The sequence below is a fragment of the Annulohypoxylon maeteangense genome (assembly GCF_022496945.1).
Source record: "Annulohypoxylon maeteangense strain CBS 123835 unplaced genomic scaffold GGS22scaffold_3, whole genome shotgun sequence".
NCBI classification, from domain to species: domain Eukaryota; kingdom Fungi; phylum Ascomycota; class Sordariomycetes; order Xylariales; family Hypoxylaceae; genus Annulohypoxylon; species Annulohypoxylon maeteangense.
In genome coordinates this window covers 318,620-336,275 of record NW_025953250.1, presented here as the reverse complement: position 1 = coordinate 336,275, position 17,656 = coordinate 318,620, and the positions used below count along the sequence as shown (strand labels likewise).

At 45.5% G+C, this 17,656-nt stretch overlaps 6 protein-coding genes across 6 annotated transcripts; 2 read left to right on the top strand and 4 right to left on the bottom strand.

Moving 5' to 3' along the window:
• Positions 1-211: 211 nt before the first annotated feature.
• On the bottom strand, positions 212-1,856 carry GGS22DRAFT_154262 (uncharacterized protein). The gene is made up of 2 exons (XM_047960007.1): positions 1,541-1,856; positions 212-1,455 (listed from the first exon to the last, which is right to left on the bottom strand). The coding sequence occupies exon 2, from the start codon at positions 1,197-1,199 to the stop codon at positions 525-527; it is 675 nt and encodes a 224-aa protein (XP_047821614.1). The 5' UTR covers positions 1,200-1,455; positions 1,541-1,856; the 3' UTR covers positions 212-524.
• Positions 1,857-2,154: 298 nt separating this feature from the next.
• Positions 2,155-3,976, bottom strand: GGS22DRAFT_197730 (putative oxalate decarboxylase oxdC; the record flags this gene model as incomplete). Its single annotated transcript, XM_047966026.1, has 6 exons — positions 3,520-3,976; positions 3,233-3,468; positions 2,983-3,176; positions 2,582-2,924; positions 2,405-2,525; positions 2,155-2,354 (listed from the first exon to the last, which is right to left on the bottom strand). The coding sequence occupies exons 1-6, from the start codon at positions 3,653-3,655 to the stop codon at positions 2,155-2,157; spliced, it is 1,230 nt and encodes a 409-aa protein (XP_047821613.1). The 5' UTR covers positions 3,656-3,976.
• A 481-nt stretch (positions 3,977-4,457) lies between these two features.
• Positions 4,458-5,581, bottom strand: GGS22DRAFT_185157 (uncharacterized protein; the record flags this gene model as incomplete). Its single annotated transcript, XM_047964277.1, has 2 exons — positions 4,458-5,257; positions 5,326-5,581. 2 exons carry the CDS (start codon positions 5,579-5,581, stop codon positions 4,458-4,460), a joined length of 1,056 nt encoding a protein of 351 aa, XP_047821612.1.
• Positions 5,582-7,138: 1,557 nt separating this feature from the next.
• Positions 7,139-9,989, top strand: GGS22DRAFT_197728 (uncharacterized protein). The gene is made up of 3 exons (XM_047966025.1): positions 7,139-8,223; positions 8,406-9,033; positions 9,125-9,989. Exons 1-3 carry the CDS (start codon positions 7,226-7,228, stop codon positions 9,788-9,790), a joined length of 2,292 nt encoding a protein of 763 aa, XP_047821611.1. The 5' UTR covers positions 7,139-7,225; the 3' UTR covers positions 9,791-9,989.
• A 449-nt stretch (positions 9,990-10,438) lies between these two features.
• GGS22DRAFT_154259 (uncharacterized protein) lies at positions 10,439-12,972 on the top strand. Its single transcript, XM_047960006.1, has 10 exons — positions 10,439-10,622; positions 10,679-10,916; positions 11,000-11,265; positions 11,320-11,348; positions 11,485-11,723; positions 11,776-11,801; positions 11,869-12,149; positions 12,206-12,390; positions 12,481-12,867; positions 12,938-12,972. The coding sequence occupies exons 3-10, from the start codon at positions 11,019-11,021 to the stop codon at positions 12,945-12,947; spliced, it is 1,404 nt and encodes a 467-aa protein (XP_047821610.1). The 5' UTR covers positions 10,439-10,622; positions 10,679-10,916; positions 11,000-11,018; the 3' UTR covers positions 12,948-12,972.
• A 2,424-nt stretch (positions 12,973-15,396) lies between these two features.
• Positions 15,397-17,412, bottom strand: GGS22DRAFT_154258 (uncharacterized protein). Its single transcript, XM_047960005.1, has 2 exons — positions 16,563-17,412; positions 15,397-16,363 (listed from the first exon to the last, which is right to left on the bottom strand). The coding sequence occupies exons 1-2, from the start codon at positions 17,296-17,298 to the stop codon at positions 15,714-15,716; spliced, it is 1,386 nt and encodes a 461-aa protein (XP_047821609.1). The 5' UTR covers positions 17,299-17,412; the 3' UTR covers positions 15,397-15,713.
• Between the last annotated feature and the right edge of the window lie 244 nt (positions 17,413-17,656).

Here is a 17,656-nt window from a genome sequence, read left to right as displayed (position 1 = left end):
GCGAGAAGAAAGCCATGGCGCCTGCGCTACGTGTTGTTAACAGGGATATAACTACGAATTGGCGGTTACTGGTAAGTAAGGGGACAGTGGTCGCCCGTAGGTCTTGTCCGAACGAAATTAACAGAACTCAAGGGAGGCCAAATTCATTAGAGAGACAGAAACGAGTTTAAATTATTATCTACCTAGTATCTAGGAAGATAGGGTTTCTGTTGATGGCATTAGGTATGATACCGCTTTCCCACTTAGCAATTTGTTGGTTTTAAGAAGTCATCGCGGTATTAGAAAGAAAACGGAAGTAGCTAATGAAGGTTTGATATAGAGATTGTCAATTAATTTTGATACATAGCGAATTATTGAGGGTATCTTGAAACTATGCTAGCGACCGACTACTACTATTAGTTTCTCAGGTTAATTAGACGAAAAAGAAGCTTTTTCCCCAAATGCCGCCATCATCCGTCCGAACTCCGAAAAAAAGAAAATAAACTCCGCAGACTCCTATGTGAATGTCGATCTTGTCCTAGATATTACTTCTCCACGAACTGATTATTCTGTCTCCGCCAAGTGATGAACTCCCATACGGCGAGAATCGTCAAACCAAGCTGGGTGATGAACATCGGGATTAAGTTGTACTGCCAACCCCTCATAACAGAAAGATGGCTTTGGATATCGCTTCTCGCATCGACTAGATCTAGTTGGAGGACTGCCGAGAACCAATTTTGCGGCGTCCAAGCTTGTTCGGGGTATGGACTGCCGTTTAGACTTGCAGCTAGCGAGGGGTCGATCGTCTGACCGTTGTGCGCGTTGGTGACCGCGAATACGTAGGCGAGCGCGCCGATTGTGAGGAGCAGCGCCGGGATGTTAAGCCCTACCCAGAGGTAGTACAAGAACCGAGCGAAGTTCGCCAACCCGTCTCCTCTGTTGCGAGCCCAATACCGGAGCCAGAGAGACACGATGCCGCCGAGTCCGATGAGGACAAAAGCGGTTCCGGCGGCGCCATTGCTCGTGTGGCCTTGATCACCCATCAAGTTTAGGGGTTTTCCGGCGAGGAGATAAGTCGTGCCATCTTGGTTGACGGTAAATCCCTTAGAGGCTGTCCGGTGTAACCATGCGACCATACTGCTAACGAATGACAACTCGATGATAGAATCGATCATGAGTAAACCTAAGAAGGCTTTTAAGGCGAGTGATGTCCTCCACATTTTGCTTTCGATATACCCTCCTTTTCCTGTTGCTGAAGGTGATGGAACGACGGTCGGTCGGGGAATAAGAAGTAGGTAAGTAGGTGGGAAGTTAACTCCCTTGCCTCGAAGTGCGAGCCTGATTGATTTTATGATTGCTCATTAGGAAAACCCAATTCCCAGAAGCCCGAGGCTCTGCCCGTTGGTTTGGACTAGGGCTGACGACATCGGTGTGCCCGGAAAAGTGTAGAAATCGCCAATTGCACATTTCCGTTAACTTCGCTATTTATGTCAGCTGAGGCTTATTGGCTGATTATTGTGTAGCTGTATGCAGATAAGATGACCGTGATATTGAATCTCACCCTCCACGATATCTGAGTGGCCCCATCGTACTCCAGCCCCCAAGGCTAAGACAGAAGACCCAATACCCAAGAAGCAACAATGAATACGATCAAAACGATATCGGGCTAACGTCCGCAACGTGGCTTTCGCGTGAACTAAATTCGCTAATCTCATCCTAATTGCAATCCTCACATGGCTTCTTGATATGTTCCAGGCGCAATGAGGCGCGCTACTACGAGATAAAAAGTAAATTTCCATGTGCTAGGTACCCAGGTCATGATAGAATCTTGAACAAGGATTTACACGTGGAGTCGGTCGCCTATTTGATTACCTACCTGCTTGGGGTGGCTCGTTGGGGGCTATTATGGCGATATAGGCGACGATTGATGCATTATACCTAGAGTAGTTGTCGCACTGCATGTTGGTCGCATTTAGGACACGGACACGAGAGTTCGCGAATAGGATACTGGCAATGATAACTGTGTTGGACGAAAGTAAGATACTGTACTGATTAGAAATTAAATATATTATAATTAAATGCAGGTAGGTAACCTAACACGAATAAGGCAATAATATCTCCGCGCCATCACCAACCTTCCCTGCACCACCTGGAGGCTATGAGACATGCAGAATTTTACCTATTCTTGATGAGGAGTTGCTTCTCCTTCTGCAAGTTTTCTGCGACATCAACCGGAATCTTCAGAGTAGTAGCGACGATACCTGCTGGTGTCAAAGCGAGCCACTGCGTCAGGGAGATGTCTTCGACTCGGTCGCTCTTATAAATCTCAATCCAGACCAAGTCTTCGGTGTCAGACGTATTCTCAATATAATGGCCTTGTTTGATTAGTTCATGTAAGCCATGACGCCATGAGATTGCAACTTACCGCTGTTGTCAGGGAATACACCCGTGTCTCCCGCACGGAAATCAAAAGTTCGAGCAGCAGAACTGCCAAGAAATACAGTCGCACGTCCCTGGCCTTTGTGGAAGTAGAGCCACTCTTCCGCCTGTTATATTGTTAGCATTAATATCTACTTAGAGGACTCAGAACGATAATTCTTACATTCGGATGCCAGTGTAGTTCCCTGAGGCCTCTGGGTTCAAGGGTGACCACAGTAGCTGCTATTGTTGTCGCGATGGGGAAAGTCTTTGAATCAACGATGCGAAGCGTGCCGCCGCCGCCCGGAACCTTCTCAAGCGGATGATCTTTTGCGAAATATGCGAAAGAAGCGTTGCCAGTAAGCTCGCCATTACCACCCGTCACATTGTGATGATCGACAGTTCCGTTTGTAATATACGGGTTTGGCGACGGAACTGAACCGAAGACGTCCTCGGAAAGACCAAAGTTCTTGGCCAGAATGGACTTAGGAGTATGAGTGATCCAATCGTCTACATTGAACGTGGTCCTAGAATGAATTTAATGAATATCGCTCTCTCAATGGGCCATCGAGGTCAATGACTTACCCAACAGCATCAAAATTGCCGTCGTCAAATATGAGAAGAAACTCATTCTCGTCATCAAGGCCTTGGACAGTGTGCGCCAAACCTTTAGGAAAGTACCAAATGTCCCCTTCTTCAAGCGTCGCAACTTGAAATTGGCCATTTTGGTCAACGCCAGAAACCGAAATCGATCCAGCATACACATATCCCCACTCGGCCTAGTAATCTTCAATTAGTGATGGAACGAAGTATATCAAAGGTGCTTTCTACATACCACCCGATGCCAGTGAAGCTCTCGGATAGAGCCCTTGGTCAAATGCTGCTGAGCGCCCGAAATCTCCTTGCTTGTGGGCAAGTCCGTGACTACTTGTTCTCGAACCCAACCCCCTTTCAAGATTCTGGTCTTGGAATCCGAGAAACTCCACTTGACGTTAGGCACAACGCCACTGTCGGTGCTCTGTTGACCTAGATTGTCTGGGTTTTGAAGATCAAGGGCATGGTTCGTGCCGCCTATTCGTAATTAACGATCTGATCAAAGACGAGAACAACCGAAAAACGTACCTAAGATTGGAGCGCCTTTGCCATTGCCATCAATTGGTTGACCATCTTCAAAACCGCCTCCATTTTGGCGCTCTAAGACAGCGCCACTAGCACCAGTGGCGGCGAGAAGCAAGGAAGAGATCTGGGAAGCTCGCATTTCGACGATCAGCCTATGACACTGGCAATGAAAGCAATGATGGACGCATTAAGCTTGAAGCAACACTCGGCGGAAATGAGAAACTATTTATACGCATTTTCGATGTTATATATCCCGTGTGATGCAGACTGCAATATGCAGGATTTTTGGTTACTCTCGCTACTCCTTGCTGGCCATGAGGACGGTCCATGCTCGCATCGCGAAAACACCCCACGCACAAACATCACGACGCCAAGCAGGGTCAACCCCGGACATGCTCATGAACTCGATGAGATCTCCGTGCGATGTTGCTAAATGCCATGTGCGGGGGCCTATAATCAGCCGCGATCCTAGAAAACACCATCCATATTAAAATAACGTCATCTCTTGGCAAACATTGATAATGCGAAATAAACCATGCGTTATAGTTGCATGCCTAGCTCGACGCGCGAAAGAATAGAACCTCGAACTATTTGCGATCATCACAATTCTAATTTTTTTCTGGTGACCACTTTCGCAATCGCGAGGCTTCCTTGCGGCATGCTGAGAAATCATTACGTCGTCAGGGGTAGATTCAGTTGAGTGACGAGAAAAAACTGGGCACATTAGCTTGACGATGCAACTGCGCTTGGGGTGACATCAATGATGTTAGAACAAAGTAGGTAGTCTTTGTCAAATACTTAGTCATCCCGGTGAATTTCACCTAGGTACCTAGTAGTATCCGACGAAGACCACACTCAGACCAGTCCGCCCTGACGGCCAGGTCCCGAGCATAGAACCCGGTAAAATTGACGGCAACATCAAGTAAAAGCCGTGCACATCATCACTCATCATAACCCGCGGTTCTAGACGCGCCTCTTGCAAGCAAGAACTCATACGCCTCAGTGTCTCCCCTGATTTCCGCCGCCTCCAAAGCCGTCTTCGGCTTTCTCTTCGAACCAGCCTGTCTTCTCGCCCACTCCCACTCAGCCCTCTCTCTCGGATCGGTAATGGGAGGCGGCCTATCACCAAGCCCGAATCCCTGACGCACGTAATTCACATCCAAGTGATACTTATCTAGCAACAACCTCAGATTCCCTACGCCGCCCGTCTTCCTCAATTCTACGGCTTGGATGAGCATGTCGTCGGTCGGAACGACGGAATAGAGATCGAAGAGGTATTCTAGTACCTCTGGTTCGCCGTGTGTAAGTGCCATGGCCGGGACGGTCTTTTTGCTTATGGGGTTGGCGTGCATGTCCCACCCAGCCGCGACGACGGCGTTTAGTAATGCGACGCCGTCTGCTCCGTTAGAACTCCCTGCGGCCCAGAGACTGTGTCTCCGCGTTGGTAGCGCCCACCTTGTCTTTATGAGAGCAGCCCATGTACCGGCGGATATACCCTCTGCATCTTCAAGAGACGCGCGCTGCATCTTGAACATGCAGGTCTCTGGAGGTGGTGGGGCTACCGGGGCGTGGTTGACGAGGTCTCGGATGAGCGACTCGTTACCAGTCTGAAGAGCGGTTACGATGAAAGCCTGGCGGAAAAAGGGGGATGCTAAGACATTCTGGTCGTCAAGTGTTTCAATAGCCTCGATGCTCTGAGATACGAACGTGCATTCCATGAATAGGGGCACCAATCTTTCCACTACACCCGGAGTTAGAGAGTTAGGCTGTGAGGGACGACTATCGTATCTATGAGATACGGCAACACACCATCAATTGACTCTGCCAAGTCGTCGTATTCACATAACTTAATCGCAGCAGCCACGGGTCCAAACTTGCCCTTCCAGAACATGCGGTCTAGTTGTTGGTTCACCGACTCTACATCTTCTGGATGTCGCACGCGAGTATCGGGAGAACCGAGATGACTCAGACAGTTTGAGAAGAAGTCGCGGGTCGAGATGAGGTTTTGATCCCATTCCGCGGCAGTGTGGTAGTAACAGCCCGGCGTGATCTGACTCGCTTCCATAATTATAGTTGCGCCAAGAGCAAATCAATTATACTACTGGGGGTATTAGGATACTGGGCAAGTATCATATAGACATTTGTTGGTCAATGGAACGTCGGGTTTGCAATTTACTATAAATACTCGCTGGTATCTGTCTGGGTAGGTTTATTGGGCTCATATTGGAGGTATGTATGACTTGCCTAGAATAATTGCAAGGCCTCCAATGACTCTGAATATGCGGCCCCCTCTCGCTCACTACGTCTTCAGCAAAGGCGGACCGACTTCGCCGTAGGTAGATAACTACTAGCTTTACTAGTAGAGAGCATTGTAAACGAAGCCTAATAAACGCTTGGTTTTCTTTTTGAACTTCTCGGCGGGGTCATCTACGTACTAGGTATCTACCCCCTATAAAGCCGGCGTATCAAGGCCCGTTACAGCGAGTGGGGTGGTGGGTGTGGGGTCTAAACCGGTGCGCGAAATGCCTAAAATCGCCAAACCGCCTAAAAATCAACATCAAGGGCTTTATGGCTTAGGGCACAATTAGTTGGCATTTTGGACATTATATGCTCCCTACCTTTCCCGCTAACGTCCCTTATAAAAATAAAGGACTTAAAGCTGTGCATCTCTTTTCAATCTCTTTTCAACAACAGCTTCAAATTCTAATTAATGGATAATACTACCTAGGTACCTATATTACTTACTAGGTATTATAAATTATCGTATTCAATTGCTTGTCAAGGAACGTTTTCTAAAGCGAAGTTTTGGTATATGAAATATCTTAGTTTGGTTACATGGTTTTATTTCAAGCTGTTGTCGAGCTGCGAGCTATGTTGTTGGAGACAGTGGAGCTAAGAGAATGCCAGTGATTTCAATAAGTTCTAGGTCGCCTCTAGGCTGTCGAAATGACTCGCCGCAATCGCTCGCCCTGATAACCTCCAGCGCTATAATATGAGCGCTAAACAGCGCTAAGTCCCTTATTCTTATAGGGAGCTTTAGCGGGGAATATGCTGTATGTATAGTGCGAATGCCACTATCCTATGTCCTGGGTTGAACATCTGACGGTTTCTAGGTTATGGTTCAATTTCCCGCCGCCAGAACCCCTAGCTTCAGATTAACCAAGATATAGCACATCTCTGTAAATATACAGAGTGAAGGCCCGTTCTAGGTAAGTACAAAGCGTTCAGGGTGACAGTAGTACGAGGCTCTTAACATGATTTTATTTGCCTTGCATCTATGGAAGGTCCTCGATCACTCAATCTAGGCTCGTATGTCGGGTGTCAACAGTGGCAGCCGCAATATCCTCACCACGGATGGCAATTTCAGAGGACGTCGCAATAATTTACCAACTCTAAAATAGAGCCGGGTATTGACCGACCCTGAACAAGATTTTACCTCGATTAAAGGATAATACGACAGACTGCAACGAACTATCTATTGACAATATAATTTGATGGCACCGTTTGTATGGGGGCTACACAGTCAGCCGTTCAGAAATGTAATTCTAGCCTTGGCGAAAGGGGTCCAAAAGACAACCTTCACCGACAGCAACATACTATAAAAAGTACCATTTCCACGATCAGATTGTTGTCGACTGTATCTTATGGAGTTAGATCAAAAACTTCACTTCCATACCTATCGTTTATTTGTCCACAAGAATCAATCACCATGAGCTCCTCGGCCAGTATGGATTCTGATCGGAGTGACCAATACTCGATTTACGTCGGAACTTGGATTAATTGGTCTCGTGGGCAGATCATGGGTTCTACGCTGACTCTTACCCGACGAGATGCCGATCTACTAATCGCATTCACGGCTGTGTTGATTTCTTTCGTCGCAACTCGCGTGTGGAAAATTATTTGCTTCTTCCTACACCGAGCCTATTCGAAATCTACTCCTCAGGATGTCGTCTATCATCAACAACAGGCAATATTACGTAACTCATCCTCACCCGAAAATGCTCTTTATTTACTACTTAAACTCTTGTGGTCTGGAAATTTTGCGAAAAGACGCCTCCGCCCGGTACTGACTATTCTCGTTGCTACTCTTTGTGTATCCACTTTTACGGTTGCCGGAGGTTTCTCGTCACAAATTTCGACCGCTGTTGGGAGTGAAGTATTACTGAAAGGGACCAATTGCGGATATATCAATTCTTCCTATATGTTTGAAGATTTAGACATGACCTTTACTGCTAAGGCCTATAGGGCCGAGAAGTCTAACAACGCCGCCAACTACGCCCAACAGTGTTATTCAACTGATGCGGCGGCAGGGTATCTTGACTGCAATCGTTTTATTACGAAAAAGCTCCCTATGGAAAATGATCTAAACGCGTCATGCCCTTTTGATAAGTCTATATGCCGGAACGGCTCCGCCAACCTGCGCCTCGACACGGGTTACATCGACACTCACGCCCATCTAGGTATCAATTTACCTACTGATCGAAGAGTCCAGTGGAGACATGTTACTCATTGTGCGCCCCTTGTAACAGAGCGATACACAACTCAGGCAGTTATGTCTGATGGTAACTTTACCTTATATCATTATGGAAACGTCACCCAACCAGACGGAGTGAAAGACTTTATCTACAGGGCCAAATCAATAAAAGAACAGTACGCATCTATGATGTCTACCGACGATCTAGTATCATACGCAGATTACCGTGTAGAGTATGTTGTTTAGTATTTCCCTTCTCATGAATACCTACCTACCTACCTCATATTAGGGGGAAAACCTGTTTTCATCCTTTACTTACTGAAGTTGAAATGTCTAGGGTTTTTTCAGCTACGGTTCAAAACGGGAGCTATGATCCAGCCGGTTCCTCTTTTATGCCCATTAACTCGCTTACTAGAAACGACGCCGACTTGAGTCTGATTTTCCTGTCTGGAAATGGGGTTATATATGTCGAGCCGTCAACTGATGAATGGTACCGCGTGTCAAAAACTCCAACTTCAATCTCATACGCGGAAGCCACCAACGCAGACTCATTTCCGGCTTATTTGCCCTCGGAACCGGCATCTGTAATGGGTTGTGTTGACCAATATCAGTTCTGCAGGCCGGATGCGAAAGGCGGTCGACAGTGCGGCTCATTGGCAAGCATACGGGACGCAATTATGAGTGCTGCCCCCTTCTTCGAGACTAGCTTTGATAATATCGTGGATCGCGTCTTCGAGACAGAACTGGGAACTCTTTTCCAATATTTTCTCAATCCTGTAATAAATACCGACTATGTGATCGTAGGGGCTTTAGAGCAACTAGGATCAAAAGGACTTACTTCTTATCGGAAACTGTATAATGGTTACCAAGGACCATTAGCACCGGATCAATGGAAATACGACGTGATGAATTTATTTAACATATCAATGGCATCAGCTCAAGCTTTATATGTTAATACGGCATTTGGTCCAACTGATCCTACCGTTCTACGGCTTTACGCAGACTATGACACGCCGTATTCGCAAAAAATATGTAATAGCCAGGTATTTATCTATCTACTCTTTTCCCGGTGGTCTTCATTCAATTAAAGAAATATATAGTTATATACTAACGCTTATCAACAATCATTATTAGAAAATTCGAAGTACAGCATATGGGTCGTTTAGTCTATTTGGGCTTTTTTTCACCCTCGTCCTAGGCTTACTTTTAACATTGATCTCATATCTCCTAGAACCCATATACTCGATTCTATACAAGAAGAAAGGGTATAACAAGTATTCCTACGTAGAATGGACTACAAACGGGACGCTACAACTCCAGAGACTCGCACATGAAGAGATCGGCATGGGTACTTGGTCGAATTGTTTAGATTCTATTCCTGTCACAAAGGCGGGCGAGTTACTAGGCTCCCTAGACCTTGCAGACCCGAAGCATCCGGCTCTCAGTTCGGCACATGAAGATGCACATCGTGAATCACATGGTTCAGATGTAACCCAAGATTCTAACGATACTTTGGATGAAGTTCAAGGATCAGATGATACTGCGGACCAAGCTCACGAACCCGTTGAGACACCACAACAAGTACCGGACCCCAATGAGGCACATACACTAGGAGCTAGTAACGAAATTATTGAATCCGAAACTGGAGGAAACGCCCTGCCATCGACACGGGATCATATCTTGGACGAGGACGCCATCAATGCGGGTGATGGGGTGGTCTCAGAAAATATAACCCCTATCCAGATACCCACCGCTTCATCTCAAGTCTCAGACAACAATCCCCTTAACAATGAGAAATAAAACAACCAGAATTCTCCTAACTATGTCAATTAGATTGAGGCACTCTCCGTTTTAATAAAGTCGACGAAATGCGCAAGACGTTTTTAGCTACGTCAAGATGGCCATGTTCTCGCACGAGCAACCAGCATGATTGAGGGGTTTTAAATCGATTTAGTTTCTCAAACACTACTTTGGGATGAAAAGGGGCCTAAAGGATGTGGTAGAGTGGGTAATAAATAAGGAGATGGGAAAGTTCTAGGGTTGCTAATCATAGAAGGTACCTAGGTACCTAATAGAACAATTATATCAGCTATGAATCATTGCTTCCAATTAAATCATTCCTATGCATGTAACACTTTGAGCCTATTTAGAATTATTCTCATAAGTGGGATGGACTTCCCATTACGGTACCTGTAAAGCAATTGATCGATGTTCTCTGGTTAGTGGATAATACCTGTAGCTGTAGGTTAATTTAAGCGTTAAAGCGTTTACCACTACCACGGCTGTACGCTGTAGCACCCCATCTTACCCCACTATGGCATATGCCGACTATCTAAATGCTAGCCCTAAGGACCCTGTTAGCGCGGGGGTTACAGCGTAGATTATTAGGAGATTTAGCTTATCCCAACGTGGATTAGGGCTTTACCAAGAACCATAACATTGGATCGTGCAGTCTTCAGCTTATACCAACATACATCCATGTTCGTTGACCTTCAAGGTTGTTGAAATAGACTATTGCTATATCCAAGGTCTAGTATTGTACGAAATAGTATTAAAGACGCTGATCGGACCTGCAAACAGATATAGTTCAACACATATTCAGCACTTTGCTCTTGCGTGACCACCCATCTAGGTAAGCACAAATTTGACCTCACAAGATGACTTCATTGACATCATATCGTCCAATAGCACTAGATGTTCGTACTTGATGTTGGAATCGGATTGCGATCGAGGCCCTCATGATGCTATTCCGTCATATCATGACAACATTTAAGTGAAATTTGGATCAACATATCGCGGGATCGTGCACAATATGTGAAGACATCGTTCATGGCGAGAGTCTCGGGTAGGTGGTTGTAATGATTCACGGAGAGAGAAAAGAAGCCTTGGCGTCAGTCGACTCTGCGATGATCTCAAATATATAAAGGCACGTAATTTGCTCTTACTTGCTCATATTCATCATCAGTTTCAATCAACAGCCTCAAAATATCTCTACTCTAACCGTACTAGGCAGTCGATTTCCTTCAAGATGTCTTCATCTGCAACCCTACTACTAGGAGCATCGCTCTTAACTTCATCAGTATCGGCCTTGTCATTACCTCCCCTGATTCCTTCCATTCCTGGTGTTACAGAGGCCCTGAATCAAATTGCTCCACCTCTTCCTATCCTCCAGGTTCCAACTCCAGCATTAGATAGCCCCCCATGGGTGGGAAGCAGCATTAAACCTAAGAAAATAGGTTATTTCTGGACCGCTGCAGGTGACAACCAGCATAAAGGTCAGTAAATCGTTGCGTAATGACAGAACATTGAATCATTCTGACACTCTACAGATTTCCTGGCAACCTACAGCCTTGATGATGTAAGTTCATACCTATACATATATCACTCAATGATACCTAGTGATACTCTATCATGAGATGAGCATCACCTTACATAGGAGTGATACGATGCAGTAATGATGATCTACTTCTTCATAACTAACGAACTACTGATAGGATACCTTTGGGACTCTCATATATGTCACAGATGTTCCCTCAAGTGGCAATAGTCCTCACCATCTTGGACCATCCCATGATGGGAAGACCCTCATTGGTGGTGGACTGCTCTCACTTTTGAAGACGCAAGACACGGCATTTTACTTTGACGTGTCTGACCCGTATCAGCCAACCTTCAAGAAGAGTAACCGTGGCATTCTCTCGTCTATCGTAGACGAGATTCGCGCAAAACCTGATGGGTAAGTTCTCTTGATTATCTCTTCAAAAGGAGTATTACTGACCATACGATAGAGGTTTCTTCATTACATACATGGGCTGTAAGTATATATGTCCTCTTTGTGGAGCCTAACCATCTCTATATCTACCTACTAACATGAATCCTAGCTGCTTTGGGCACCTCCCCTGGTCGCCTTGTTGAAACCGATGCCGATTTTAACATCATTCACGAGTGGCCGGAAAGTGTAGAAGGCACTCTAAACATTCTAGGGGAACAGTTTTCCCCTCACGGTCTGTCCGTCGACTTCGACAGGAACGTCATTTTGACTTCTGATTTCATTGTACCCCTAAGCATCCTAAAACCGAGCTTGGGCATTCAGAGGGCCAACACGCTAAGACTGTGGGATCTTCCTACCCGCGAAATCATCAGCACAATTGAAATTCCTAATGTACGTGCATACAAAGAAGAATATGATGTGAGGGGTTTTATTAACGGTTATTGCAGGGCGGCGGCATCCAGGACGTCAAGTTCATCCCTGGTAACTCCGAAGGGGCTGCGCTTGCAACCGCAGTCCACTTGGGCCAAGTCTGGATCATCTATCCCCACCGCAAGGATAGCAACGGCAAGCAAGGCGTAGCTAAGCTTCTTTTTGACTTGGGTCCCAAGGCTCGCGATACCACTGCCATCTAGTATGTCTTGCCTTTCTATCACACCATACCTTTTTACCCCCCGCATAGTCTACTTCGTACCTAGGCACGACTAACCTTCTGCCTCCGTAGCTCTGATATCTCATCTGATGGAAAATTCGCCTACTTCACACTTACAACAGCAGACCACATCGCAGCCCTCGACATCTCCGACCTGGACAACGTCAAGCGCCTAGACAACCCTGACGAGGACCAGCCCACTATCGGCCCTCATTACATCAAGATCACGCCTGACCAGAAGCACATTATAGTAACCGATTACTTCGTGCAGACGGGCGACATTGGGCTCATCAACACCCCCGCCGACTTCAAGGCCCTGTACATCGATATTCTCGACGACGGGTCGCTGAGCTTCAACCGCACCATCGACTTCCAGCGCGAGTTCGCTAATCGTGGTGGGGCTAAACCTCACTCCTCCGTCGTATACGATCTTACGGACCCTGAGAACCCTATTTACTACTAAATTGAGTTAGATGACGGCGATGAGTATGACGATGTTAAGGGGATGAAGGATACGGGGAATGCTTACTAAGTACTAAGTAATGTTTCAAGCTAATTATTCACTTCTTCTATTAAGAGGATTGAGAATTTATATAACCTAATACAATACAATATTTCTTGGTCGCTTTAGACAAACCTTTTAAATAATTGTTTATTATATCAACCTTATAAGAATTAATCATATTTTGTATAATCCATATATGTATCAGGCAATATTTCCAAGGTTATTGTCACGTCGTGAATGAGGGGTGGAAAGCTTGTAAGACTGCCGGCTTAGCGCTAACTTAACCCCGCAGGACCCCCTAAAATGGCCTACCCCAGGGCTATTAATTGCCTAGAATTATCCCTAGGAACCCCGCTCAAAACGCGCTAAACCTAGTAAAACTCAGCATCTACCTAAGTACTAGGTAGGTAGGTCGTTTTCGTAATTTTAGTTAACCGCGATAGTGGCTCTAGCGTATACGACATCCCTAAAAATTTTTATTGCAACTCGTAGCTGGAAATGCTCCGGGGTAGGCACAGCGTCTATTCACCTTTCTAGCTCAGATATCGATGGCATTCTAGGCATTACTTACACATATTGGTTAACCTAAGATTTAGCACAAGAAATAGGTGATACTTGTGTAGTTGGAAGTTAGAGGTTTTCAATAATACCACCATTGTTTTCGCAAAGCGTTTCCATAGACCAGATTTGGGAGATTCCCCACGGTCAACAAATCGCTACCACAGGCGCTCAATGTTCCATGTGTAGGGGTGATAGGCAGGGTATTCAAAATACGATACGAAGTAGTATTGTGGGGAATACGATACGATACGAAGTAGTAGTAGTATTAATACTAGTATTACTGCTGAATACTACCCTTAGCTTAATCTGGGTTAGCGCCTGTAATCTAAGCTATAAAGGGTAAAGCGAAAGCGTCACGTGCCATTTTTGAAGATAACACATCAAAAATATTAAGTAATTAATCATTACATAATCAAAAAAGTAAAATTTTAGAAATAATGGTTTTTATGCTTATCCGTCCGAAGGACATTATTACGCTCAAACTTTTCTTATTACTCATAAAACCCCCCCTGTAATTACGCGAAAAATACGAAGTATTACGTAAGTAATTGATAAGTAATTGATAAGAGATTTTGACATACTTAATTGGCTCAAATCTTCTCTAGCGCGCTGCCAAGCCTTGGCAAAACCTTAAATTCATCCACGTCTCTAATTGGGTGCATCCCCTTCAATTGATTACATCAGCTTCGATTCGACTGATCTTCCAATTGAACTGATTTACCTACCTACCTACCTACTTTTTCAACCTACTTTTGAACCGACTTTTCAACTGACTATTCAACTGACTATTCAACTGACTATTCAATCGATTATTCGATCGACTATTTAATCAGTCCGGCGACTGATTTATTAGCTGTGTACTGATTGCATCTGGGGACTGGACCAGGGACTGATTTACTGACTATTTGACTGAATGTTGAACTGGCCGTTGAACTGATCGAACGACTGATCCAGGGACTGGATCCAGGACTGATTTACGAACTGATCTAAGGACTGATCTGACTATTGAACTGACCTTTGAACTGATCTCGGGACTGACCAGACTAATTTACTGACTGATCTACTGACCGTTGAACTGATCTGGGAACTGAACTGACTTTTCGCCTGATTTGCTGACTAATCTACTGACTGTTGAACTGATCGAACAACTGATCCAGGGACTAATTTCCTGACTGCTGAACTGACTTTCGAACTGATCAGGGACTGATTGACTGACTATTTAACTGCTAATTCAACTGATCGAATATCTGATACAAGGACTGAACTAGGGACCGATTTACAGACTGGTTGATTAGCTGTTGAACTGATGGAATTACTGATTCAGTCCCTGGACCCGGGACTGAATTCCTGACTATCGAACTGATCTAGCTCCTGGATTAGGGACTGATTTACTGACTATTCAACTGACTTTTAAACTGATCCAGGGACTGGATCAGGGACCGATATACAAACTGATCTAAGAACTGATTTGACTAATCGTTGAACTGACTGTTGAACTGATCTACGAACTGATTTGACTAATCGTTGTACTGGCCTTTTGAACTGATCCAGGGACTAGATCAGGGACTGATTTACGAACTGATTAACTGACTTTTGAACCTCCTTTTGAACTGATCTAAGAACTGGACCAAGTTCGAAGAAGCTGTTCATAGCAAGGAAACTTTCCCAGTCCTTCGGGCGGATATTACCTTTTGTTTTTACCTGACTTTCCTTTTCCTTTTCCTTTGAAATACTTATTCCTTTCAAACCCCCATATATCGCCTTCCGCGAGGAAAAATTTTTTTGACCTTTTTTTTTGTTTTTGGAAGTCCCCGTAGCTCGCGTAGGGCCGTACTTTGAAAAATAAAAAAAAAGGTCAAAAAAATTTTATAATCAATATTTTCAGCCATTTTTTGCTTTGTCAGCCATAAAAGTGGATATTTGTCCTAATTAGGCTTAGGGTAGTATATTACTACGATACGATGTAGTATTAGTCATCCAAACTACTACGAAGTAGTATCGTATTACTACCATGGTAGTACAATACGATCGTATTTTTTTAGAACCCTGGTGATAGGTTGCATCGCGGTGAATGGGATATGTGGTGGGAGCTGGGTTACATTTGCTAGGGTGCCAGTGCCGGTGAGCTTAGGGACGGATTTATTGTCCGGGTCTTTATCTAGCCACTAGGAAAGGGAGAAGAATCGTTCGGTTAGTTAGGTGCCCTCGACTACCGCGATGACAGACGGCCTAACCTCCCTCATACGGCCCACTCGTCATCTAAGATCTCCACCACCAATTCCTTTCCGTCCAAATGCTTCCGTGGCACCTCCCGCCAGGCTTCCAGCACCTCGTTCTCCGGCACGAACCCGGAGCTACTGGTCCAAATCGCCTTTACAGATTTATTCTTTTTGTTGTAACTATAGCAGAACTTATGCCACTCATTTTCGATATTAATACTTGCATCGAGCGACATATCTTCGAGTAGGGGCATCTCGAGGGCTGCGCGCGCCGCGGCGAGATATCGGCGCTGGAGGGCAGGGTATGGGACAATGCTTCCCATCTGATTATTTGAAACGCCAGGGTTGTGATAGAATAGCCACTCGCCTGATGGTGTGATAAGCGGGTATTGAATATAAAAGGTCTTCAGCCGCGCCCAATGTGCTGGTGATGCCATTTTGGGGACTAGGTTATGCCGAAGGAATATTTCGTCGCTTATGGCAACATCGCAGAGGTTAAAGACCTGCGAACGTTGCGATATCTTCCTCAAAGACCGAGAGAGTTCATCTGGTTTGGCCTCGCGTTGATCATTCCGTCGTACAGGTGGTTGGCTGAATTCTGAGAAATAAGAGCCGACGAGACTGAACTTATCAATGGCATGCGTGATATTATTCAGGGCTTGGTTAAACTCTGTAGAGAATTATCAGCGAGGGTTTGGTTGGCGCGCAATCGACTCGATAGGAAGAAAAGTGGCAACGTGTCGATGTAAAACATCTATCAACGCATACGTCTAACTATAGGGAGACGTATTTACGCTGACATATAATACTCAGATAGACATAGGGTTACATTTTACGTGATTTGCTATGGTGAACTCATGGGATCTTACCGCTCCGCTCCTCGAGGTTATCCTTAGTATGATGCCAGAGGATGTGAACTTTCCTAGCCGTCGGTAGCCTCGCTACCAACGTGCATATAGCTGCCCCGGAGAAACGTCTTGATTCTAGCTCGTCCGTCTCCGTATCTACCTCCGTAATGACATTCACTGGTCCAAGGTGTAAGACGCGCTCAGGATCTTCTAGCTCTAGTGGCAAGTGATACTGCTCGTGGGCAGCCCGATATGATGGTAGCTCGGGCTTCTCACGACGGCCATCGTCGTTCAGCGCAAATGCGTCAAGTCTAAGTTTTACCGGAGGCCCGGGTGTCCAATGGCTTAAGGTCGATAAGAAGGCCTCGAACGTATCTTGAACTGCGCGATTTTTCTGATTTCTCTCTTCGGCCGTTTCGAGGTGTGGTTTTGGCAGTGTGGGGTCCGGACGCGGCAGTACGACATTGAGTCGGATGGAACGCACGTACTTTTGGCGTCGCGGGACCCCGTTCAAGATAGCTTCGGCCTCGGCTAGTCGTCCGAGATTGAGAGAGAGCTGGGCGAAAGTCTCACGCTCTATAGCAACCTGCCAAGCCTTGTTGACAGTGGCATAGCGCGAACATCCGCGAATACGCATCCAGCTTTTGAAGGCTCCGGGTCGGGGTGGATTCTCGCCGCTAAGGCTGATCCAGTCATGACTAAGATAATAGACAATTCCTTGAATGATCTCTGGCGGAAACGGACCTGACGACGCCATCTCGAAACTTAATGATGACGCCGTAAAGTTGGAAATTGGATATAAATAGGAAGAAGATAAAAGGGTAACAGGTAAATGAACGTAAGTGTACTAGGTAAGCAAGAAATAATTAGGTAAATATCACAATGCATTCAAATTCGGAGTTAGGTGGGATATGGGGGGTAAATTACCCCACTACGATGATGAGTCAGCGAAAATGATTAGGTAAAGAATGTATTATATAAGCACAACTCGAAGCGGTCACAAGTTCCGACTCATAAAAACGAAAAATGTGGTTTGTTTCGATCACCCTCAGTAGGAGCTGTTGGAGTTTGAATATTATGAAACGGAGCATAGGTAGCTACTAGGTAGGTACTTG